At 42.6% G+C, this 10515-nt stretch overlaps 1 protein-coding gene across 1 annotated transcript in view; it reads left to right on the top strand.

The window, feature by feature from the left end:
* ttc29 (tetratricopeptide repeat domain 29) overlaps positions 1-1481 on the top strand; it is a 26846-nt gene extending 25365 nt beyond the window's left edge. The window contains exons 11-12 of the mRNA XM_029754649.1: positions 991-1138; positions 1385-1481. Coding sequence (XP_029610509.1) covers positions 991-1138; positions 1385-1398 — 162 coding nt within the window. The 3' untranslated portion in view covers positions 1399-1481. The remainder of the gene's footprint in view (positions 1-990; positions 1139-1384) is intronic.
* Positions 1482-10515: the final 9034 nt, after the last annotated feature.

The following is a 10515-nucleotide window of genomic DNA, read 5'->3' as shown; positions in this document are numbered from 1 at the left end:
AGGAGTTGTCTTGTTCCCAGCGGGCGATATGGGTTCGGGTCCTGCTGCGGCGATCCGGGTCACGGCACCAAGAATTGTGGTGAGAAAAAAAGTAACTCAGAAGGCAGTCCGATCTCTCAGTATAGAAAAGCTTTATTACGAGCGTGCACGTAAGGGAAAACCAAATAGAGTCGCTCTTCGTTCTCCCAGACATTTATACAGACCCAGGATGGGTGTTTCACATGCCCTTGGACTGAGTCTGGTGCTTCTACTTATCACCACAGCCTAGAGAAAGACTAATCATACCAGGGACATGTCCACTCCCCCACACATCCTGGGATAACAGGAACCATTAAAGATTGTTTCACAGAAAGTTAGAACAGGACAGTTTAGAAACAGTTATAAAATAGGACCGGTTATATTAGCAAACTAAACTCAGCAAAAGAAACATCCTCTCACTGTCAACTGCGTTTATTTTCAGCAAACTTAACATTTGTAAATATTTGTATGAACATAAGATTCAACAACTGAGACATAAACTGAACAAGTTCCACAGACATGTGACTAACAGAAATGGAATAATGTGTCCCTGAACAAAGGGGGGATCAAAATCAAAAGTAACAGTCAGTATCTGGTGTGGCCACCAGCTGCATTAAGTACTGCAGTGCATCTCCTCCTCATGGACTAATAGGGGATACAGCCTATGTGTAAATTCTTCTGTCTTTATATTCTATGTATTGTTGTCGGGCACCATGTCACCATGTTTAGATGGAAATGTACTTGGCAAATAAAGGCGATCCCGTCTGAGCCTGGTTCCTCTCTAGGTTTCTTCCTGGGTTCCTGCCTTCTAGGGAGTTGTTACTAGCCACTGTCCTGCCAGCCTCTGCATTGCTGTCTCTGGGATTTTTTTGTTTATTGGCTGGGTATCTGTTAAACAGTTTGTGAAAACTGCTGACGTAAAAAAAGTAATTTATAAAATATATATATTTTTTTCTTCATTGTGATTGTCAGGTGTTTGTGGGTAGTGCCCGTGCCTACAGTATGATCAGGAAGTACAGTCGTTCCGTTGAGACGGCATCACACAGTGACCTGCTACACCTGACAGGCTGGAAGGAGAGCAGGGAGAACTTATTCACTGATACAACAGGATCCGCCGCAGGTGAATCTGGTTAGGAGGGTATTGTCTGCTTCTGAAATGGCACGCCCCCCTTTTTTCCATTTATCATCTATGTACGTGACATTTAGGGCAAAGGCATATAGTGGAGGTCTTCAAAATAGAACGTTTTTTAAATCACTGTTGTTATTAGAGGTAGTTTATGTACTAGGCCTCGTAGCATGTTCTCTATTTCAAAACGTTTTTCTACTGTTTGCTCCCAACTGAGCATGACCCTGTTGTTTCCAACAGAGGGGACGATATGAGGAGGAGGACCAGAGAAGAAGATGGAAGTGCATATTCTTTTCACCGTGTTGATAATAAAACATCAAACTCTGGTCATAGCAAATGTGTTTATCTTTTCATTTACAATCTGTAGAAACTATGAGAAATAGAAAGGTTCAGAACTTTTGTGAAACATCACAGCACAGTAGAAAAATATATGGAAATTAGATATCAAAACTGGATGGTGTTAAGAGATGGGGCGGCAGCGTAGCCTAGTGGTTAGAGCGTTGTACTAGTAACCGAAAGGTTGCAAGATTGAATCCCCGAGCTGACAAGGTACAAATCTGTCGTTCTGCCCCTGAACAAGGCAGTTAACCCACTGTTCCTAGGCTGTCATTGAAAATAAGAATTTCTTCTTAACTGACTTGCCTCGTTAAATGAAGGTTAAATAAAGAGATAGATAGGAGGGGTTGAGGGGAGCTGAAGGATGTGACTAAAAACAAACAAAGATTACTATTGTGAAATAGATTGAGTCGATAAAATGTATATAGTCTGTAGAAGCTGGAAGTAGAAGCCTAAGTGTTGTTGTCCATTAGTTTACTCCAATTAGGGGACAGGAGTGAGTAGATTACTTTTAAAACTATGGGCGGACATCTTGGACGCAGTGTCCAGATCTCTAGATATTCCTATAATAGAGGTACTGTAATGACCGTGTCCTACTGTAAACTGCATATATGGACTGTAAAAGCGTAATACCCATAATAGATGAACCATTATAATTTCAAATAGCTAATCAAGGATACTAACATGGGAATCAAACGAGTGATACGTCTGTTGTTCGTAGTTGACTGTTATTTAAATAGTAACTTTCAAAAGGATACTTGAGCTGCGTCTTTATTGCACTGTTGCGGACAGCCGTTCAACGCAGATGAAAAGTAGTACACGTTTACTACGGTATTTGCGGCAAAACGATTTGCTCACGTGTCAGGAAGTAAACGAGACTTACGGTGTTTGCACTAGTTACCTCAGCTACAAAGTCAAAATGGACTATATCGTCAAAATTCATGAAACAACAATTGTTGTTCTTAATTTAAGGTTATGCCTAAGGTTAGTAGTGTGGTTAATGTTATGGTTGAGGTTAGGGGTTAAAATCGCGATTTGATGAAGATAAACGGTAGAAATAGGCGGGGTTTATAACGTTGTGGCTGTAGTAACTAGTGACGAACACGTTGCCGATCCTATTACCGTTCTCCTGGCAGCAGAATAGTATTCGCGGATTTGTTTTCTTCTTCAAAATAAGAGTCCTCCAACAAAGATATGCTAAACTTTGGGAATATCGATTTTTTTGTTGTTGTTGTACTCTAGTGCAGTACAACAGTTTTTCACAGCACAACTACCTTTTTAAAAAATGTTATTACACACACTCTGGAGAAAAGACACACACCAGCACACACTACTAAAACTAAAAACCCGTCACACGCCGTGCAGATCTGGGCTCACCTGGTTCTCCGTGGCGGTGGAGAACTTGCCCAGCAGAGGGTTGGTGATGGTGATGGTGTAGTTGAGACTCCTCTTCATGGAGCCGGACGCGTCACTCTGCCACCGTGTCAGGACGGAATCTGACAACAATCACACGTGTTTTGTGTTAACCTATCTACTACTTTTTTTGGTACCACATTAGAACAATGCTCGGACAGTCACACTTAAAAATAGCTTGTGAGGTCTAGTCCGTCTTAGTCAGCCACATTAAAATTAGGATAATTTGCCGTACTTTAATTTTTTACAATTTATTTATACAGATTAAAAAATATATATACATTTGAAGTCAGAAGTTTACATTTAAACTCAGTGTTTCACAATTCCTGACATTAAATCCAAGTAAACATTCCCTGTCTTAGGTCAGTTAGGATCACCACTTTATTTTAAGAATGTGAAATGTCAGAATAATAGTAGAGAGAATGATTTATTTCAGCTTTTATTTCTTTCATCACATTCCCAGTGGGTCAGAAGTTTTACATACACTCAATTAGCATTTGGTAGCATTGCCTTTAAATTGTTTAACTTGGGTCAAACGTTTTGGGTAGCCTTCCACAAGCTTCCCACAATAAGTTGGGTGAATGTTGGCCCATTCCTCCTGACAGAGCTGGTGTAACTGAGTCAGGTTTGTAGGCCTCCTTGCTCGCACACACTTTTTCAGTTCTGCCCACAAATTTTCTATGGGATTGACGTCAGGGCTTTGTGATGGCCACTCCAATACCTTGACTTTGTTGTCCTTAAGCCATTTTGCCACAACTTTGGAAGTATGCTTGGGGTCATTGTCCATTTGGAAGACCCATTTGCGACCAAGCTTTAACTTCCTGACTGATGTCTTGAGATGTTGCTTCAATATATCCACATCATTTTCCTCCTCATGATGCCATCTATTTTGTGAAGTGCACCAGTCCCTCCTGCAGCAAAGCACCCCCACAACATGATGCTGCCACCCCCATGCTTCACGGTTGGGATGGTATTCTTCGGCTTGCAAGCCTCGCCCTTTTTCCTCCAAACATAACGATGGCCATTATGGCCAAACAGTTGTATTTTTGTTTCATCAGACCAGAGGACATTTCTCCAAAAAGTATGATCTTTGTCCCCATGTGCAGTTGCAAACCGTAGTCTGGCTTTTTTATGGCGGTTTTGGAGCAGTGGCTTCTTCCTTGCTGAGCGGCCTTTCAGGTTATGTTGACATAGGACTCGTTTTACTGTGGATATAGATACTTTTGTATCTTCACAAGGTCCTTTGCTGTTGTTCTGGGATTGATTTGCACTTTTCGCACCAAAGTACGTTCATCTCTAGGAGACAGAACACGTCTCCTTCTTGAGCGGTATGATGTCAAGCAAGAGGCACTGAGATTGAAGGTAGGCCTTGAAATACCCCCACAAGTACACCTCCAATTGACTCAAATGATGTCAATTAGCCTATCAGAAGCTTCTAAAGCCATGACATAGTTTTCTGGAATTTTCCAAGCTGTTTAAAGGCACAGTCAACTAGTGATGGAAAAAGTACCCAATTGTCATACTTGAGTAAAAGTAAAGATACCTTAATACAAAATGACTGTGGAAGTCACCCAGTAAAATACTACTTTAGTTAAAAGTCTAAAAGTATTTGGTTTTAAATATACTGAAGTATCAAAAGTAAAGGTATAAATTATTTCATATTATTATTATTATATTATTATATTAAACCAGATGGAACCATTTTATTTTAATTGTTTAATTTACAGAAAGCCAGGCGCATGTTCCAACACTCAGACATCATTTACAAATGAAGCATTTGTGTTTAGTGAGTCCGCCAGATCAGAGGCAGTAGGGACGACCAGGGATGTTCTCTGTTTAGTGAGTCCTCCAGATCAGAGGCAGTAGGGATGACCAGGGATGTTCTCTGTTTAGTGAGTCCTCCAGATCAGAGGCAGTAGGGATGACCAGGGATGTTCTCTGTTTAGTGAGTCCTCCAGATCAGAGGCAGTAGGGATGACCAGGGATGTTCTCTGTTTAGTGAGTCCTCCAGATCAGAGGCAGTAGTGATGACCAGGGATGTTCTCTTGATAAGTGCTTGAATTGGACCATTTTTCTGTCCTGCTAATCATTCAAAACCTAACGAGTACTTTTGGGTGTCAGGGAAAATGTATGGAGTAAAAAGTACATTATTTTCTTTAGGAATGTAGTGAAGTAAAAGTAAAAGTTCTCAAAAATATAAATTGTAAAGTACAGATACCCCCAAAAAACTACTTAAGTAGTACTTCCAAGTATTAGGCCTTAAGTACTTTACACCACTGCTAACAACAGTCCGTATTATTCCGTTTCCCATGAAATTACACTATATATAGATTCTACAGACTCTACCCAGTACTCCCAACCTCACTGTTTTACATACATCTGCAGAAATAATCGTGTTTTTCTCTAGAAAGCTCAATATTGTCACCATACATACCAGTCTGAACATTGCATTTTTCAATAGTGGTCTTAAAACCCAGAAATTCCTTCTTGCATTTGCTTATAAGCACAATAAAAAAAATATATCGACATTGATTAAAAATTGGGGGGAAAAAATCATTTGAATGACTTGAATCCACCCTTTGCAATGTTTTTTTTTAAATACAGGCTTTTATTTTGAAGAATCCCCCCCCCCCTTCATTTACAATAGGGAAGTGACGTCATCGTCAGTACCGCTATCAGAATATTCGTGCGGATATGAAATCGTGTGTCTCATATCCTTCATCAAAACTACAACCTGACAAAGTTTCTGTCGCTATTTAGGGTTCTGGTCCGGACGGGACAGGGAAGTTCGGTTCGGCCCTGAGAGCCGTGTAGAAGCTGGTAACATGGGCCTGTTGGCTAGAATACGGAAAGAATGGTTTATTATCGGCATAGTGGCAGTAATAGTATCGGCGAAACTACAGCCTTCATTTGGATTGAAAGGAGGTGAGTTCATGTTGACACTGATCTGATATTCTTCAATATTCATGTTTATTCAAAACATAAGTAAGATCTTATGATTTGCCATAATGGTTCGGGAACAAGAATGATAGGTAGTTTACATGAGCAGTTGTGTTTTGCAAGTTGGACGGTGATATCTGTTGAGCTGTTAGACTCACTCCAGCAGGTGAGCTGACAGTTCCCATGGCCATCACTCACATTTCATATCATTATATCTTCTGTATGGATGTTAACAGACATCTTCTGTATGGGTGTTAACAGGCGGGTGTTAACAGGCATCTTCTGTATGGGTGTTAACAGGCATCTTCTGTATGGGTGTTAACAGGCATCTTCTGTATGGGTGTTAACAGGCATCTTCTGTATGGGTGTTAACAGGCGGGTGTTAACAGGCATCTTCTGTATGGGTGTTAACAGACATCTTCTGTATGGGTGTTAACAGGCGGGTGTTAACAGGCATCTTCTGTATGGGTGTTAACAGGCATCTTCTGTATGGGTGTTAACAGGCATCTTCTGTATGGATGTTAACAGGCATCTTCCATATGGATGTTAACAGGCATCTTCCGTATGGGTGTTAACAGGCGGGTGTTAACAGGCATCTTCTGTATGGGTGTTAACAGACATCTTCTGTATGGGTGTTAACAGGCGGGTGTTAACAGGCATCTTCTGTATGGGTGTTAACAGGCATCTTCTGTATGGGTGTTAACAGGCATCTTCTGTATGGATGTTAACAGGCATCTTCCATATGGATGTTAACAGGCATCTTCCGTATGGGTGTTAACAGGCGGGTGTTAACAGGTATCTTCTGTATGGATGTTAACAGGCATCTTCTGTATGGGTGTTAACAGGCATCTTCTGTATGGGTGTTAACAGGCATCTTCTGTATGGGTGTTAACAGGCATCTTCTGTATGGATGTTAACAGGCATCTTCTGTATGGGTGTTAACAGGCATCTTCTGTATGGGTGTTAACAGGCATCTTCTGTATGGGTGTTAACAGGCATCTTCTGTATGGGTGTTAACAGGCATCTTCTGTATGGATGTTAACAGGCATCTTCTGTATGGGTGTTAACAGGTATCTTCTGTATGGGTGTTAAAACCCCCGATGCTTGGACTGAACCATAACAGGCATCGCTTGCGGTAGGGACCTTTTCATATCCGCGAGACATAATATAATATCTCCACGTTACAGCTCGTCTATGGAAGACAGACTGAAGACTGAAGACTAATTAGCTAGCCAGTTATTAGGTATCTAGCGTGGTCCATACCCCTGTGTGGAGGCCGCCAGAAACATCACTGAAAAAATACTGTCCACTGAGACTTTGATAAAGCCGGTTAAAAAAACAAACAAACCAAAAAAGTGTACAGAAACTGTGTATTTTTAATTAGAAATAATTTTGAAATGAAAGTAAAAGGCTTTTTAAGTTTTTAGAACCATATCGCAAAATCTGAGAATCGATTCATGCTTAGATTGAGTTTTTTATCTTCAAGAGCCAGTCTACCTCAGAAAATAACACATTAGGTCGTTGGACTAGAGCTAACCTGACTAGAGCTAACCTAACCTGACTAGAGCTAACCTGACTAGAGCTAACCTAACCTGACTAGAGCTAACCTGACTAGAGCTAACCTGACTAGAGCTAACCTGACTAGAGCTAACCTGACTAGAGCTAACCTGACCTGACTAGAGCTAACCTAACCTGACTAGAGCTAACCTAACCTGACTAGAGCTAACCTGACTAGAGCTAACCTGACTAGAGCTAACCTGACGAGCTAACCTGACTAGAGCTAAGCTGACTAGAGCTAAGCTGACTAGAGCTAACCTGTCTAGAGCTAACCTAACTAGAGCTAACCTGACTAGAGCTGACCTGACTAGAGCTAACCTAACCTAACTAGAGCTGACCTGACTAGAGCTAACCTGACTAGAGCTGACCTGACTAGAGCTAACCTAACCTAACTAGAGCTGACCTGACTAGAGCTAACCTGACTAGAGCTAACCTAACTGGAGCTAACCTGACGAGCTAACCTGACGAGCTAACCTGACGAGCTAACCTGACTAGAGCTAACCTGACTAGAGCTAACCTGACTAGAGCTAACCTAACCTAACTAGAGCTGACCTGACTAGAGCTAACCTGACTAGAGCTAACCTGACTAGAGCTAACCTGACTAGAGCTAACCTGACTAGAGCTAACCTGACGAGCTAACCTGACTAGCGCTAACCTGGCTAGAGCTAACCTGACTAGAGCTAACCTAACCTGACTAGAGCTAACCTGACTAGAGCTAACCTGACTAGAGCTAACCTGACTAGAGCTGACCTGACCTGACTAGCGCTAACCTGACTAGAGCTGACCTGACCTGACTAGCGCTAACCTGACTAGAGCTAAGCTAACCTGACTAGAGCTAACTTGACTAGAGCTAACCTGACTAGAGCTAACTTGACTAGAGCTAACCTGACTAGAGCTAACTTGACGAGAGCTAACATGACTAGAGCTAACCTAACCTGACTAGAGCTAACCTAACCTGACTAGAGCTAACCTGACTAGAGCTAACCTGACTAGAGCTAACCTAACTAGAGCTAACCTGACTAGAGCTAAGCTAACCTGACTAGAGCTAAGCTAACCTGACTAGAGCTAAGCTAACCTGACTAGAGCTAACCTAACCTGACTAGAGCTAACCTGACTAGAGCTAACCTGACTAGAGCTAAGCTAACCTGACTAGAGCTAACCTAACTAGAGCTAAGCTAACCTGACTAGAGCTAACCTGACTAGAGCTAAGCTAACCTGACTAGAGCTAAGCTAACCTGACTAGAGCTAACCTGACTAGAGCTAACCTGACTAGAGCTAAGCTAACCTGACTAGAGCTAACCTGACTAGAGCTAACCTGACTAGAGCTAACCTAACCTGACTAGAGCTAACCTGACTAGAGCTAACCTAACCTGACTAGGTTAGCTAACCTAACCTGACTAGAGCTAACCTGACTAGAGCTAACCTGACTAGAGCTAACCTAACCTGACTGGAGCTAACCTGACTAGAGCTAACCTGACTAGAGCTAACCTAACTAGAGCTAACCTGACTAGAGCTGACCTGACTAGAGCTAACCTGACTAGAGCTAACCTGACTAGAGCTAACCTAACCTGACTAGAGCTAACCTAACCTGACTAGAGCTAACCTAACCTGACTAGAGCTAAGCTAACCTGACTAGAGCTAACCTGACTAGAGCTAACCTGACTAGAGCTAACCTAACCTGACTGGAGCTAACCTAACCTGACTGGAGCTAACCTAACCTGACTAGAGCTGACCTGACTAGAGCTAACCTGACTAGAGCTGACCTGACTAGAGCTAACCTAACCTGACTAGAGCTAACCTAACCTGACTAGAGCTGACCTGACTAGAGCTGACCTGACAAGAGCTAACCTGACTAGAGCTAACCTGACTAGAGCTAAGCTAACCTGACTAGAGCTAACCTGACTAGAGCTAACCTGACTAGAGCTAACCTGACTAGAGCTAAGCTAACCTGACTGGAGCTAAGCTAACCTGACTAGAGCTAACCTGACTAGAGCTAACCTAACCTGACTAGAGCTAACCTGACTAGAGCTAACCTGACTAGAGCTAACCTGACCTGACTAGAGCTAACCTGACTAGAGCTAACCTGACTAGAGCTAACCTGACTAGAGCTAACCTGACTAGAGCTAAGCTAACCTGACTAGAGCTAACCTGACTAGAGCTAACCTAACCTGACTAGAGCTAACCTGACTAGAGCTAAGCTAACTAGAGCTAACCTGACTAGAGCTGACCTGACTAGTGCTAACATAACCTACCTAGAGCTAACCTGACTAGAGCTAACCTGACTAGAGCTAATCTGACTAGAGCTAACCTGACTAGAGCTGACCTTACTAGTGTTAACCTAACCTGACTAGAGCTAACCTGACTAGAGCTAACCTGACTAGAGCTAACCTAACCTGACTAGAGCTAACCTAACCTGACTAGAGCTGACCTGACCTGACTAGAGCTGACCTCACTAGAGCTAACCTGACTAGAGCTAACCTGACTAGAGCTAACCTGACTAGAGCTGACCTGACTAGTGCTAACCTAACCTGACTAGAGCTAACCTGACTAGAGCTAACCTGACTAGAGCTAACCTGACTAGAGCTAACCTAACTAGAGCTAACCTGACCTGACTAGAGCTAACCTGACTAGAGCTGACCTGACTAGAGCTAACCTGACTAGAGCTGACCTGACTAGAGCTGACCTGACTAGAGCTAACCTGACCTGACTAGAGCTAACCTGACCTGACTAGAGCTAACCTGACTAGAGCTAACCTGACTAGAGCTAACCTGACTAGAGCTGACCTGACTAGAGCTAACCTAACCTGACTAGAGCTAACCTAACCTGACTAGAGCTAACCTGACTAGAGCTAACCTGACTAGAGCTAACCTGACTAGAGCTAACCTAACCTGACTAGAGCTAACCTAACCTGACTAGAGCTAACCTAACCTGACTAGAGCTAACCTGACTAGAGCTAACCTGACTAGAGCTAACCTGACGAGCTAACCTGACTAGAGCTAAGCTGACTAGAGCTAAGCTGACTAGAGCTAACCTGTCTAGAGCTAACCTAACTAGAGCTAACCTGACTAGAGCTGACCTGACTAGAGCTAACCTAACCTAACTAGAGCTGACCTGACTAGAGCTAA

This window comes from Salmo trutta, chromosome 5 (assembly GCF_901001165.1).
Source record: "Salmo trutta chromosome 5, fSalTru1.1, whole genome shotgun sequence".
Classification (NCBI taxonomy): domain Eukaryota; kingdom Metazoa; phylum Chordata; class Actinopteri; order Salmoniformes; family Salmonidae; genus Salmo; species Salmo trutta.
Note: the sequence above shows the minus strand (reverse complement) of the source record. Positions and strands in the feature narration are given on the sequence as shown.